The 15,739-nt window shown below is 40.6% G+C and overlaps 2 protein-coding genes across 5 annotated transcripts in view; one reads left to right on the top strand and one right to left on the bottom strand.

The window, feature by feature from the left end:
- The window catches only part of ZDHHC13 (zinc finger DHHC-type palmitoyltransferase 13), a 51,918-nt gene that overhangs the window by 10,077 nt on the left and 26,102 nt on the right, over nt 1-15,739 (bottom strand). For 2 of the 4 annotated variants that reach the window (XR_007204149.1, XR_007204147.1), the window contains exons 18-20: nt 9,359-9,472; nt 8,171-8,235; nt 7,972-8,041 (exon numbers count right to left, since the gene is read on the bottom strand). Coding sequence is in view for 1 of the 4 variants with exons in the window: in XM_048306464.1 (XP_048162421.1) it covers nt 9,387-9,472 (86 nt within the window). In the remaining 3 variants the exon portion in view is untranslated. Of the gene's footprint in view, nt 1-6,338; nt 8,042-8,170; nt 8,236-9,358; nt 9,473-15,739 lie in introns of those variants that run through there. The other 2 variants (XR_007204148.1, XM_048306464.1) reach the window with 2 other exon arrangements.
- CSRP3 (cysteine and glycine rich protein 3) lies at nt 7,351-15,217 on the top strand. The gene is made up of 5 exons (XM_048306469.1): nt 7,351-7,462; nt 11,204-11,372; nt 12,738-12,873; nt 13,336-13,429; nt 14,529-15,217. Exons 1-5 carry the CDS (start codon nt 7,351-7,353, stop codon nt 14,606-14,608), a joined length of 591 nt encoding a protein of 196 aa, XP_048162426.1. The 3' UTR covers nt 14,609-15,217.

Below are 15,739 nucleotides of genomic sequence, written 5' to 3' on the forward strand. Positions count from 1 at the left end.
ACTCTACATTCCCACTCCAGTTCATGCATGTGCAACTCCAGTTGCACATCTTGAGTCTTTTCTTCCTATCCCAGGCCCTGCTAACCACAGCTGACCCGGAATTACAGGTAATCCCAACTAACCTGTGTAGATCCAGCTGTTCCCTGGAGCTCTAAAGAGCCTTTCAACAATCCTTGCCAGGGCACACAGTAGCACAGAAATTAAGCAGCAGCCAACACCAGGAAAAGTAAAGGTTGTTTAGCTGCATTTTCCCCTTAAATCCTCTGCCAAAACCAAAGGGAAAATTATTACATTTGGGGGCAAAACCTTTTTCTGCAAAGTTCCCTGCAGTTGGTTATGGTGCAGATCCATCTAAGTACACGATCTATAAAACATGAGTGAAGATTAGAGAAGGTTCATCTCTCTCACACGTCAGGGGTCCTAACCTAAGTCACCAAGGGTGCAAACACAAAGATTTTAGAAGCTTGTCAGTGCTTCCAGTGTACTCCAACAGGGAGCTCAGGCCTGCCCCAACCCCTTCTCGCTGCCCTCTTACAAGGAACCCTCATACCACATACACTGCACTGTCCCCTCTGCATTTGGCCTTATCTGACAGAACAGTTCCATTAACTATCTGGGGAGAACAACCAAAAAGAGATGGAGTCCAGCTCCTCTGCTCAGGAAAAAAACAGTCCTCCAATTTTACACCAAGGATGTGCATTATAAAAACCTTATAAAAACCTCTGCATTATAAAAACCTTGCCAGACTCAACAGTAAACACATTTATAGGTTCCTAAGAGTTTTCTTAGCACCCTCAGCTAACAGACCCCTAAATCCTGCAGTCTGGAGACATCTAATTTCCTTATGCTTCCATGAAAGTCCCCAAGTCAAGAGTTTCATCTTGAGAGTTCTGGTGTTTAACCCCTGGGATCGGCCCTTTCCTACACAACCAAGACCAAGATCCTGAACAAAGTTGCTAAGTTCAGGCATCTGTTCAGAAAGTGAGAATTAGCTCCTAAACCTTTAAAGCCCTTAAAATAAAACCCTGTAAAAAAATGCTTCATACTTTACTGCCCACATCTCTAACACATCTGCAGCCTCATCCATTTCCACGGGGCTCAGTAGAATGAAATGCTATTTAGTTTAAAACAGTTGTTTTCCAGTTTATTAACTGCTGTTAATAAAACCTGATACAAACAGGTTTTATTATTATTTTTAACAATTATTTTGGTAAATTGCTTTTGGCAAAGTGAACATTAATAAATAAATCCTCATTTCAGGGACTGTTATTTTCTGATTCACATTTAAGCAATGCAGTAGAGCAAATATAAAACTTTAATCTTTATTTCTGATCTGTTAGGCTGCAGTCAGGAATGTCCTTTAGGTGTAATCCGAGGGGCTGCATTGTTGTCCACCTACTCACAAGTGGACATAAGGGAACAAAATGCCAGGCTTTTGTCAGAGGTTATTTTCAGCTTGGTGATAGCAAAGGCATTGCTCAGATCCCTGAAACTCTCACTCCCCTCCCCTCCCAGCTTATAGGGCTGACAGAGGTGGTCACTGCATTTAAAGAGAGCAGGAACCCCTCCCGTTCAAACCCTTTGAGACCTAAGAAAAGAGGGAGAAACTTCAAGCCACTCGGTAAGTAGAGTCTCATGGGTTCTGCCAAAAAGGGTTTGGCTATTTTTTTATTCCTAACAGATGACAGAAGCAGCTTGTTGCCTGACAAAGAAAACCATGTAGGTATAGTACAGAAATATGAGTCCTACAGAGCAGTGTTTTAGGTTTGGAGTAGCCAGCAGAAAGAGAGATTCTTCTGGCTCAGCCAGGCAAGCAGCTACTGGTGTTGCAAGAGACACACATTTGGACTAGGCAAGACTGGATAACAGAAGTTTCAGAACGTTTAAAGATTTTGTTACAAAGCTACAGAATTATTTTTCTGCAAACAGTCAGTCTTTAGAAAGCACACACACAATGCATAGAAACTTATGTGCTTTCATAATAGTATCCTAGAAGTAAAAAGCCAAAATAAAACCCCCCAAATCTTCAAAATATTTAATGTCAGCAACCAGTCAGTTTCATATCAAATAAGAAGAAAACCTCTATGCAGACTTGACAGAAAATGACTGGATAAGAATGCAGGATGAAAGAATTATTCCCACATCCATCATTCAAGAATTACAAGAGAACTTGATTGGTCAAGTCTTCAGAAAAAAAACCCCAATAATTCAAATAAATAAATATATAAATACATAAATGTTTTTACTATGGAAAGTTTTCTACCTAAAGGTAAAACTATTTCTGAGAATAAAGCCTTGTTTGTAGATAAAATAATTCTGTGTCTTATCTCAATCATCATAGTGCTATTTCAAAGTCTATAATAGTTTTGCCTGTCACTTAAAGGACTTAGTGCAGGGAAAAGGATTTAGAGAAGGATCTTGTGGAAGGAATAGTGAAAGCTGATAGCCCAGGATTAGGCCTGGAAAAAGGAATGGGTCATTTGTACAGCAGGGTGCAGCTTTCCACAGCCACATGGATCAGACTGAATTCTGGGGGTGAATGTACAAGCATGTGAACGTGGGGTGTGGCTGGTTTCTAAGTGAGAATGAAGTTCCTTGATCTGGTGTCAGGATACCATATTTTTTGGAGATGCAATTCTAAATTTCTGCAAAAGTGTGCACCAAGGGTGTTTCAAAGGAAATGTGGCGTCACTGTGCTAGAAAATAACAGATAATGTGGAAGAACAGAGATGAAAGCAAGGGAATGGGACACTATCAGCTCTCAGCAATGCACGTCGTGCTTCACATCAAGTCAGTTAAAACCTTTTGTTTCAAAGGGCCGCGTGTAACTTAGTGTGACCAGTGTCAATGAAAAATCAGTATTTACTTTCTTGTGCCAGTGTTGGAATTCCCATCCCTTGACCTCTCTGTCTTTCTTGACTGCAGAAATAAGGGAAAAATGCAGGTTATTATGAGATCATGGTGGAAGCTGACTAATAAAATTTACCTGTAGCCACAGTCCAGCTGAATGCATTGGAATATCAGAAATAGGATTATAAACATGTAACAAGATCACATCTCCATCAGATGAGCTCAATCTTCAAACACAAACGTTCCCCCTGTTGTGAATCTCTCCTGCTGAGGGAGAAATGTGTTCCACAAGGGGCTGGATTTTGACAGAAACACCTCCAGGCTGTTTGAGATGCAGTGGCAGGAATTGTGCTTTGCACTGCAGACACATCAAAATAAAACCTCACCCTGAGTGTTAGTTACAGAGAAAAACTACAGCAGCATTTTATTGCTATTATATAAAGGAAGACATGTCTTGTTACCCCCACGGTGCTGGTGGGGTGAGTACGGCTCAGGACGGTCAGATGAGTCATGGTGGTCACAGGACAGGTCACAGCAGAGCTATGATTAGATACCAGAGTGAAGTCCTGCCTGCATTGGCATCTCCCGCAGACTTCAGCTGGGAAAAGAATTTCAAATATGGCCTTGATGCTTTGCATTTCCATGTAGACAGCGATGTTTGAGTTTTATATTATTATTGCTTGTTCGTTAGGTAAGGAATCAAGGAATCTGTATTCTTATACTCTGAGTCTCGACCAAGCAGCTTAGCTGGGACTAAAATGGAGAGAGATGCAAGGCACACCCTGCCCACCACTCCCCATTCAGCATTTCTACTACCAGTGGTCACAAAAACCAATATTCCCCATTCTGTTTATCCTCTTCAAAGCCATCCCATAGCACATGTGGCACTGAGATAATCCTGCCAGCCACACAATACACAACTCTGCAGTCCATTCAGATAAGAGCTGAGCTCTAGACTGTCAAATGCATGAGCACGTGGAAGGGAAAACCTTGTGTTTAGCAAGGAAACACCAGAATTAATTCCAATTAATTAATTAACTACATTTTTTCACCTGCAGCACAGTCAGGCATTAGCACTGCCTTTTACTCCTCCACATTTCATCAGGCCCGTGCTGCATCCACTACCCATTTAGATCAATGGATCAAAACACATTTTTGGATTATATCCTTATCAATAGCACTTTGATTAGAGTAAGACACTCTGTGGCAGTGATGTGACACTCAGATTTGTACAGTATGACTAATAGCCCAAAAGAAGATGGCTCACAACGTTTTCATGCCTGTGCAGAACACACCAACACTTCAAAGGCTTCCTTGCTCCAAGTCCAGCCTACAAAGTAGTTATATAAGCTCCAAATAACGGGAGGCATGAATCCTTGGCTGCGCATCTCGTGTATAAATTCTGCTCCATATAGAAGCTGCATTCTGAAGAATGATACAAGCTGCTGAGTAGCAATTGAGCAAGCCCAAGAACACTCCTCCAGCCTAACAGCACCTAACAGTTTCTGTGTCACACATTTAGGATGAGTCTGCTCCACTTCCCGCCAGATCACCAGAATATAACAAGTACCATGTGATGAGCAGGTATGAAAAGTTAACCAGATTAAGACAACAATGTCCAGGGAATTTCAAGGGGATTTAGACACTGACACCCAATGAAATTATAGGAAGTGGAGACTTTGGATCTATTTTTTTCTGATGACAAATGGGAGGCCGAGTTCTGTTTGCACATTGAAAGGATGGAACTTTATCCACCATTATAATTTAGATGAGTAGAAAACTACAAATGCCACACCCCCTGTGGAGGTCACTTTCTCATGGTAACCCTGCTGAGCAGGCAGCATCCACAGGGATGGCCACTCATCTCCAGAGGGATTGAGCAAGCCCTGACAGGAAGAACAGAGACATGCCCTGGTACCTCACCCAGCTGTTCCTCCAGCCAGCACAGACATCATGGCATGCACTGCTGTTCTTACACCAGTATCCTTATGGGAATATTTCTGCTGTGCCTTTCTTCTTTCTCCTACAGCTTCCCATCAGGTGATGCCAAAAAAAACATGGAAAATGTGTATGCATGCCCAGTCATGTTACTATAATTAGCCTCAGGAACAGTGGTTCTTCTAAGAGCTTTAACCACAGCCCTTGACAGCACAAGGTTCACTATCACACTTTATCAGACTTTTTCAGAGATTATTTTTTCCCCCTCAGCTAATGATGTAATTGGAGCTACTTTCCAACAGCTATCCTTGCTGCCACAGACTTGGAGGCTTGGTGTGCCTTTGAGGAGAGCTAACACAGCAGAAGCAGCTTTACAGAGACCAGAGGTACAAACCACTCTCCTCCCAGTCAGGTGTCAGTGCTGCCTCAGCTGGGAAGGTATTCCACTGGAAACCTGATTTGAAAGGAAACACTGTAGACACAAAAATCTCATTTTAATTTTCAAGGAAGTGTCACAAAACTGATTTTTATCCACAGTTGCTCTTCCTTCTTTTAAAATGTTTGAAGCATCGCTTGAACTATTTTCATGAGTGAAAAAAAAATGGCACCAATATAAAAGTACTTTAAAAATAGAAGAAAATATAGAATAGCAGAGTGAGAATAAGATTTTACCTACATGAAAGATTCCTTTCTGTTCCTTTATCTCACATTTAAAAGAAATAGAAAAACCAATTTAACAGTGCTGTTCAGTAAAGGCCTCACTGAGTGAGAGAGATCAAATTCATCATCCATTCATTGTGCACAGTTAGTTTTATTTCTTATTTCAGCTACATCAGGTGTTTTCCTTCTCACTTGTTACATTAAACAGAGTTAGAAGAAAGCTGAGTTTTCTCTTCCTTTCTGCACCACTACTGTTTTGGAACTGCCAGAGCAGTTCTGCTCCTGAGCAGCCTCCCAAGAGACCTGGGAGGGTCTGGAAGAGATTAACGACGCTGCTGCTGTATGACGGCAGAGGACTGGGCTGACTGAGCTGGGGAAGGTGCTCAGCTGAGCATAAATCAGCCTTGCAAAGAGGAGGAGAGATTGGATCTTGCACGAGGATGACAGGTACACTGTCTAGTGAAGGTACAGTCACAACAGTGACTGTTTAATTACATGGGTTAAGGATCTGCTAATAACTGCCGTAGTAAGGCAGAGATGTTTGGATATGCTGGTATCTGCACTGTTATCAAACAGACTGCAAAACCTGCCTCCACTGCCATCTCTCCAGTGCTATTGCTTCCTTTTGCTGGACAGACATCTCTTCTACACCACTGCAGGATTTTTGGTCTTAGTTGCCAGAAAGGATTGCCTTCAGGGTGCAGAGCTGGCATTGTTCATTTCATTCTGGAATTCAGAAGATTACAGTACAGAAGTCACTGAGATGATGATAAGCACAGGACATTAGTGTCCAGTGTATAGATACAGTAAAACGTTAGTCTAAAATGGAAGCAATTAAAAATACCAGCAATGTTACATCATTGCAATGATAAATTCCCCTCTCTCTATCACTTGATCTCAGAAGAAAATTCTCAGGTAGCAGGCCTGATTCAGCCTTCGAGATCCTCCTCTTAGGTAAAAGTACCTTTTGGTGAATTTAGTCAAACACAAATAGCACAAGCAGGCTTCAAAATAACTATAATAAGAAGGTGACTGGTTTTCCAAGAAGGAGGAGGAAGGCCCGTGCCAGGAGCTTGGAACAACCCGATAATATGATGTGCAGATGACAAGATGACGTCCCAGTCTTTCCAGAAACGATGACTCAAACAAGGAAACAGAAGGGCAGACTGAGGGCTGGGGTTGTTCCAGGTGTGTGACAGCACAATCACAGGGAAGGGCACTGAGCCTGGCATCAGGAGACCTGGGCTGGGCTCCTGCCCTCCTGTGTGACCTTGGGCAAGGCACTCCAGTGCTAATGGCAATAGCAAGAACTGGAACAGTAACCACGGCTCTTTTTTCCCTCTGATGTTTCGAATTTAAATGCAATTGACAAAGAAAAAACCCCACACATTAAGCACCTCAGGAACCTGTCCATTATTACTTTATAGTGGCTGTGCAGCACAGTGATCTTGTGGCTGTTTCCTGAGGAACTCAGAAAAGGCTATGCTGGGGTACAGGAAAGTGCAATATTGAAAGAAAATGACTATTTGATGGAAAACAAATCCTAGATCCCCTTTTCCAGAAGAGGGTTGAGTGATCCTAGCACCTTTTCACTGAAACACCCCACAATCATTTTATGTATTTACCATCACAATACCCCAAGCTAAGGAATATCCTTTTCTACAAGAGAGAATCACAGGGACTTAGACTGTCCCTGCCCCAAAGCACCAGTGAGGCAGCACCCTCACCTCTGATACCACACAGGTATATAGTATATTGCAAGTATGTAGTAGCAGTTGACTGGAGAGGGGGGAAAAAAGTAACAATTTTTTTAAAATCAAGATGTTCCATTTAAAAGAATTCACATTTGCTGTTGTATTTATTTGTGTAATTTGATTTCCTAGGTTAACCCTTCAGATAAGGATGCCGAACTGGGGAGGAGGAGCCAAGTGTGGGGCCTGTGAAAAGACAGTGTACCACGCTGAGGAAATCCAGTGCAATGGAAGGAGTTTCCACAAGTCGTGCTTCCTCTGCAGTAAGCTGAGCTAAGTGGTTTAACATCACAGCACCCCATAGCTCTGTATAACTCTGCCATTAAGGCCAGAACACTCATTTTTGTATTACTTGTCAGGTAGCTTTGTTAGCCTTTTACCTGGAGCAATCTACCTCTTGGGCTCCCAGCTTTTCTTTGTCCAAATTTCAGATGGATTTTGTCAGGGACCTTAAGGTGCTGCAGAATCACAGTATCTAGATTCATCTCCAGGAAACCACTCCTTCTATCCCACAGTGTGGCACAGCACAGGCTTCCTTCAAGTTAAAAAGTCCAGCAGAACCAAACAAACAGAAGATTAGTTTGTCAGACATTAGACAGAAGGATGAGTACTTCTTCACTTTTAGGAGATTATTACCTTCACAGTGAATCCTGACATTAATTCATTTCACACTGAAAGCTGAAAGACCCTGGTATCATCAAAACCTCCCCAACACTCTGCACGTACATCAGTCTCCTCCTTCCCATATTTCGTGTAGTCCCATTTCACTTACTCTTTCCCTCCATACTCCTCTGTGATGTTTGGCTTCCAGGAATTTTGCTTTCTCTGCAGATGAGGTAGCACTTAAAAAAAAAAATCAGAGAGAAGGTATCAATTCATTCTCTTGCCTTTGTGGAGAGAGAGAGCAAACAATTTGCTAAGAACTAGATAGCTGAAGAGTTTATTTAGCAGACAATGCTTGGGATTATTACCTTTGCAGTACAAATTCCAGCATGACAGTTTAGAAGCCACTGAATCCAATTATCTCCCTTCTTTCCTGCAGGGATAGAGACTTCTTATTTGGAGGCATGAGACTAATATTACATGCTAACCTGATACAGCGCAGCACTTTGCAGAACGAGTCCAAAGGACACACCTGAGCTGTCTTTGCCTTTCTCCAGGTGCCCTAAAAGTGATGCCTAAAAGTTCAAACTATGCCTTTAGCGATGCCTAAAAGGCCAAGTAAGAAAGGATTCTCTCAAAAAGTTTTCAGTTAACTGACAACGTTCAGCCAATTCTTACTGAATGGTAAAAGAAAAATCTCAGTCTCAACTAGAACCTTCTTAATGCTTCCACGTTCTGCCTATAACAATTAATACTAAATAAAAATAAAGATCTGTCCTAATAGAGCATAGTTATGAATATTTCTCAAGTATAAGGTTCGTTCTTAGCACAACTGAGTTATTTTCTTTTAGTGATTCATGATAAACAACATACATCCATTATCTCTGACAAATATTTAGTCTGCTGTGGGGCTCTTCTTGGTTGGTTAGGGGTGTATTTTGTTGTGTTTTGGTGGTTTTTTTTCCTTTATTTGCCACTTGTAGTTTTAAGTCTGAATTAAATTATTAATAGGTTAGATACTAAAAAAAGTATTCCCATCAGAAATATGTTTAAGGTCAAAACCTAAAGATGCATCTAAGTTGCCTGGTTGGCATATGAAAGGTATGTTAATTGGCTTTAGTTTCCCCATGATTCACACACACTATTCAGCAGCTCTGGATGCCTCAGTATCATGTATCACATTCATGGGCTATGAACCATTTATAGGATTTCATTTCTCAACAGAAGAAAACCAATCCTCCCCAGCCTAAACTCAGGCATGAATTTACCTGTTTTGCTGCACTTTTGTGTATTTCTATATAAAACTGTTTCAAATATACCTTCTATTTCACATTGTCTTTGACCAGGCATGCAAAAACACATCGGTATTTTTTGACTAAAGAGTTCAATTTCAGCAGAATTATAAACAATTCAAGCAACCTGTTAACACAGGAAGAATCAGACAAGCTAAACTATATATAATACTCTCTCTCCACTCCATAGTTTTTCCCTACAAATATTGTAAGAGAGAAACTTGTTTCCGGCAATCCCTCCTTCCCGTGCAGACTCCTGTTTACCTGCAGACTGCTGTTGCACTGACAGCTTTTACCCAAAGTGCAGCTGTGATGGACATTTGGCAGGATCACACGCCATCAACCTGGATCTCCTCAGTGCCGGCAGGAGAACAGGATCTGTTGGCAGATGACAGGTCTCAAAGTTATTTCAACAATAGCACTTCAAGGGCTTTTGCTCCATCTGTTGTGGTGAATTGATACCCTATCCCTAAGGTACCAGAAATAGAAACACTTTATCAGCTGCTAGAGTTTCCATCATCCCTTAACTCCCTTAGCAAATATAATTATCATCTCAAAGCAAGACTGTAGTACAAGGAGATCAGGTTCACACATTTACAGAAGCTCCTCATTTTATTTCTGTTAACTTCAAAGGTCTTTGCAAATTATTTCCCCCTCCATGCAGTACAGGGAGGAGGAAAGCCACTAAGATAACCAGAGATCTGGGGATGTATAACTAGTCCTATATACTGCCTCTTAACAGCAACCACCTACGGGTTGGAGCTACATGATCTTTAAAGTCCCTTCCAACCCAAGACATTCCAGGATTCTATAATTAAAGCTGCAGGGGTTCCAGGGTGTAAATTCCCTGCGGTGGATAAACTGGACTCAGAGGAGGACATTTAAAGTAAACGTGGGGGAAAGGCACTAATCAAACCCTAGATAGCTCCTCCAGAGCTTGCACTTTCAGCCACTTCCAATACTTTGGTATTTCACAGCTTTCTGTTGCCTACATGAACTCAGCAGCTTCGTTTTCCAAGCTACGGACAGCGCGTGACTGGAATGCCCTCTGCAGGGCAAGCACATGCTCTAAGGAACATGGAGAGAAAGTTTTTGCCTATTTTTTCTCCACTTGTAATCAATCACTGTTGAACAGTGAACAGTTTGTAAGAAGTATTGCAATATTAACTTTTTAGCATACTAGAAAATCCTGGTTTTTGATAGGGACTGAATTGAACGATCATCCTCTCTCCGTGGGGTGGAGGCTGTCTCACACTGAGCTCCCAAAGTGGTGCAGCAAACACAGGCATACACTCATCACCAAGTAGTGAGGAGAACAGTCACTATTTTTTTTCCCATTCATTATTAGTAGTGCTGTAGAGGACATAATTTGTTTTCCCTGATGAAAGCTGGGCATTCTTATGGCACCTTCTGTCCAAAAGTCTGCCAGACCTTTCCTAGTGAGCTAAGCTAGGCTGTCATTCTCTGTAGCAAACATGATTTGTAAGAGGCCTGCTTGGGAATGACTACAGCCACACTCATCATCCTGGAGGAAGTCTGACAGAGCTGACACTTGCTTTGCCTTAGTGCCACAGCTCAACCAAACAAACAATGATAAAAAACCCCCCAACATGTCCTGCCTGACTCCAGACATGGTGTCGATGTTAAAGCCTCTTTCAGAAACACACCACATCAAAACAGCCTGGGCTGAGCTGAGAAAGCCACCACAGACTCAGAGCAAGTATTTTGAAAGGTCCAGATGCACAGTGGAATCAATGCCCCTGCAACCTTCTTTTCCCCCCTTTTTTAAGGTTTGGGAGTTTAGGATGGTTATCTCAAGTCCATCTTAAGCTTCACAGGTCTAGACAAACTCTCTCAGCAAGCCCATGATTTCCCTGGGGTCACAGGATAACTTCAGAGTGGCAAAAAGAGAACAGCTTTTGTGCACACACACACCCACTTCCCCCCTACGTCAGCAACAGCCCAGTCAAGTTTTATACTGACTGGCTCATTTTCACATATTTTTAAAGTTAAAAAAGAAATAAATACTAATTGCAATTATTTTAAACCACATCAATTCAACTTTGAAAAGGCACATGCTGATACATGCCTCTCTCTCCCTGTTTTCAGTGGCTTGCAGGAAGGCTCTGGACAGCACCACAGTAGCAGCTCATGAATCTGAAATCTACTGCAAAACCTGCTACGGGAGAAAATACGGCCCCAAAGGTGTTGGCTTTGGACAAGGGGCTGGATGCCTCAGCACTGACACCGGAGACCACCTGGGCTTGAATCTGCAGCAGTGAGTTAAATCCTAGTGACAGCTCCTGTTTCTGGTCCTACTTGTCTCTTACCAGGGTATTTTAGATATTTTATTCTGTTTCCATAACAACATCCAGCGTAAGGAGCAGAGCAGACTTTCCTACACCCTTTCCTTCCAAGGATACAGTAATTTACAGTTTTTAATGATGCTCAGTCTCTTTAAGCCTGCTTTACAAATTATCCCCTCCTTCAATAGGCAATTATTCTGCAGAAGCAGCCTTTATATGCCACCACACATGTAAATATTCACTGCAATTGTAATCTGCCATTTGTAGCACAGTGGTAAAATCACATTCACTATAGAAAAAGATAATTTTTTTTTCCCCTCTTAGAGGCTAAAATCCAGTTAAGGTTTTACTCTTAGAGAAATAATCACACTACCCCATACTGCTAGCTCTCCTCTCAATGGGGGAAATAACATTTCTAAATCCTCCCTGTGGTTCAAATAACACTTACAAACACACTGTGAACGTGTTTGAACAAAGAAATTCTAATGGGACACCATCTTCCAAAAGCACATAATTAGCTCTGACAGTTCATTTTTATAGGATTTTCCTGCAATTCTCAAAGCTCCAGATTTCTAAATCAACGATGCTTCTTCCTTCTGGTGGTCTAACTGTAAAGAAACCAATTAACCAATATGCTGTGTAGGAAATAGAAGCTTTAACAATGTATTTAACTGTAGCTCCTTGTACCATACAAATCTATTACGGGCAGAGTTTTGCATCAAAAACTGTCACATCCTGTGGATATAATGACCTGTTGCAGTCCAACAGTCTGATAATTCAGAAATCATTCTGTGAAAGGCTTTATGCACAAAGATATAAAGCACAGACTCCAGAAATAAAAAACAAAGCTACTTTTCTGATGTGCTTTTGATCCTAGGCCAGGTAAGAACCCCAATTCCCTGTCCAAATGTCTCACTGCCTAATGAAACTGTAGCATGCAAAACCTGAATTTTTATTTTCAGTTTGATGAGCACCAGCAGATAGCCAGTTACAAAGAATAGAGACTTCTTGTATTTTCCCTCTTGCCTCTCAATGAGAGAAAATTGGTTTTTACTTAACTTTTCATTAAACATAATCTTTTCTGCATGTGGCTGCTGTCAGCTCCACGAACAGGTAACAGAACAGGTAACATCAGAGCTTACAGTACCAGCTTCTCAATCACACAACACAGAATTCAATAGAATGCTTTGATTTTCTTCTTTTTTTATCTCCTTTTGCATGTCAGAGACCAGCAATTAAGTATTTTTTATACCTTACCAAAAAATCATGAAATCCTTTTTCTAAGGAAGACAGCATTTCTAAGCAGCATTTAAAAACATTGAAAACTTCTGTTTTAGGGGGTCACCAAAGCCTGCTCGCCCTTCAACACCAACTAATACTTCAAAGTTTGCCAAAAAGATGGTAGATGTGGATAAATGTCCCCGTTGTGGCAAATCGGTGTATGCTGCAGAGAAGATCATGGGAGGAGGAAAAGTAAGTAGTGACTTCAGCACTAGGAAAAAACTCCATAGTTTTATAAGGGTGAGAAACTATAGCTAAGAGGTCCTTGATCATTTAAATTTTCATTCATAAAGAAAACATGAGGATGAATTTGCAAATTGCTACAACAGGATGTAGGTTCAGATTTAAAATCTTGGGCTTCTTGTAAGCCGCCTTCAACTTTTTGCTTCTTACTCGTGTCTGAGGACCAAGCACTGATTACTAATGGCTGTTCCTCCATCCCTGGGTATATTTATAAACCTTTATTTGTAGTGGCAATTGAAAATATATTAGACAACGTAACTGAAAAGACACTAACCTGGAATGACTAAAAATGGAAGCCACAAGATCAACAAAAGAATTTTAACCTTTTCACACCCCACGAAGCAGTAGTTCTCTGTTTCTTGTACCTGTTGGCTTCCTGTAACACACAATGAATTGTCTTCCTTTCCTCAGCCTTGGCACAAGACCTGCTTCCGCTGCGCTATTTGTGGGAAGAGTTTGGAATCCACGAATGTTACGGACAAAGATGGAGAGCTCTACTGTAAAGGTGAGAGTTGCAGAGAGCCGAAGGGTACGGAGTCAATCTAAAGTTAGTCTCTTCAGACCTAGGATTGCCATCATGATTTACCTTGCTGTATGCTTAACAACCCCAGGAAATTTCATTTTGTCTCTTTTTAACAACTTTCTGAAAGCAAAGAGCTACAGTAACATTGCAGTTGCAGCTTCTACTATTAACATTTAAATTTTAAAGCTATAAATTTCCTACTAATGTGACAACCTCTTGAATCTGTCCTCAGACCTTCTAACAGAGCACTGGCAGGCTCTTGTACCTGCACAGTCTCACTAAAATAAAAAATCCACAAAGATACAGATCTTTGGTCCTCCAAATTGGAATTCTTGCCGGTAAAATTTTAAAGATATTTCCACTGCATTGGTAGCACAGAAGATAATGCAAAAATGGTAAATTATACATCTAGATGTTCTTCTCAAATGCAGAAAGTTCACAGACTTCACTTGACTCCTAGAAATAGCTTAAGGGGAAAAAAATATGCAAAGTTTTTATATCCAAAGCTAAACGTTATAGAGAGCCCTAAAGAAGAATACTGGAATTCCAGAACTTTGGGTACAGTCTGTCAACCACAAGTGGATCAAATTGGTATATTGGGAGAAATATGCTCACCATTACCACTTGGCAGAGTTGTGATAAATAACTACACACACACACTAACCAATACAGAGTTCAAATGGAATTACCTAAATGCTCATCACTACTTTCTGGATTATGCTCTATTTCTTTCAACCTCCTTAAAAATCTCCGACTTACTCTGTATTACTCATCAGACCAAGTTTTACCGAGCATTTTCAGTAAGGAAAGTAGTTTTAATGAAAATATTACTTAGATCTAAAAAAATATAGTTTCTTAATTTTTTTTGAGATCACCAGATGCAACTTCTGTGTAATTCAAATATGTAGTACCAGTTTCACTATTAAGACCTGGATAAACTTCTGAGAAATACACTATTTCAGATTTCCTTCCTTTTTATTAACTTAAATTTGATAGTAATCTCAAAATGAAAACCAAAAGACATTTACCTCTATCTGAGAGCCTTCAGAGTACCATTTACCTCCCCCTCCTTCTTTTGCAGTTTGCTATGCAAAAAATTTCGGTCCCAAAGGAATTGGGTTTGGTGGCCTCACTCAAGTGGAAAAGAAAGAGTGTGAATGAGAAGAAATGGATACAACAGACTCAAACTGCTGTTGATGCCACCAAGTGATAGCTGTCAAGTAAAATATTAAACAACACATAGTGCTAAGAACCTAGGGCATTTGACTAAGATTTTCCACCTTGCAGGAAAAATTTGTGTGTTGTATCTTAAGAAATTAATCTTAGAGTAGATTAAAAAGGTACAGTGATAAAACTAGACTCATGTTTGTGTTTAGTAAATAAAGGCAAGGAACCTCATGGAACATTATTGCTCTTTAAACTAGTACTGATCACATTCTAGACTGGAATTTTAGATTCATAGTGCCCCGTTAGGATAGTGATCCCTTCTGGAGTGAAGGGTCCAGGTGTTCCCAGTTAGACTGTATTTTCCTTTGTTCACAATGTTACACTCTCTGTATTTCCACCAGTCTCCTAGTTGAGTTTTGAACATGCCAGCATTTGTGTTATGACAAGTAGGTGTTATTTGCTTTGAGAGACAATTAAAAAGGATTTGAGATTCTCTCTCTCTGAGGGAGGCATTTCTAAAAACACCCAACATTTTCTCAGAATACAGTGTTACAAGTTTTGTCTGTTTTCAAGCTACAATAAAGTACTTACTGCTTCACGTTATTTTTATTTGTATTTGCTTGTGCTTTTACATTCTACAGTGTTGCAGATAAATGGATTTCATCAAGATGAATGAAACCCCTTTCTTAACTACAAGAATTGCATTTCACTACATTACTTACTATGTCAGCTCTAGATGGTACCTGACTTTAATTTCCTGATCTTGAACTCTTTCCCTGCTGGTTTTCATTGTTACCTACTTTGACTTACATTCATACCACACAGTCCAGCTGGCCCCTCCTTTTCTTGGGAATGTGGCTGACATTAGCTACTACAGATGCAAGGGGAAACAATTCCCTCTTTTTATGTACATTTCTATTTTCCATCATAAGCTTACCCATTTTCATACACTAACAGGGCATACATATGTGAAAAACATAAGGCAAAGAGTCAGGCTTCTTCTTATGGTTTTGTGCCTACCCACTCTTAAATACCTCACTGGTCACATATCCCTTGAATCTATTTCAGTCTGCAAAAATACATTTACAAGTATGAAAGCTCTATTTTATTACATGTAAACCCTTC

The sequence above is a fragment of the Corvus hawaiiensis genome, chromosome 6 (assembly GCF_020740725.1).
Source record: "Corvus hawaiiensis isolate bCorHaw1 chromosome 6, bCorHaw1.pri.cur, whole genome shotgun sequence".
NCBI lineage: Eukaryota > Metazoa > Chordata > Aves > Passeriformes > Corvidae > Corvus > Corvus hawaiiensis.

What these genes read in the sequence shown, in the direction of transcription:
- CSRP3 (XM_048306469.1), top strand. Translation starts at nt 7,351, where the DNA reads ATGCCGAACTGGGGAGGAGGAGCCAAGTGTGGGGCCTGTGAAAAGACA. An exon ending in AGATCATGGGAGGAGGAAAA is followed by an intron (nt 12,874 to 13,335) that starts GTAAGTAGTGAC and finishes TCCTTTCCTCAG; the next exon opens with CCTTGGCACAAGACCTGCTT. An exon ending in TGGAGAGCTCTACTGTAAAG is followed by an intron (nt 13,430 to 14,528) that starts GTGAGAGTTGCA and finishes CTTCTTTTGCAG; the next exon opens with TTTGCTATGCAAAAAATTTC.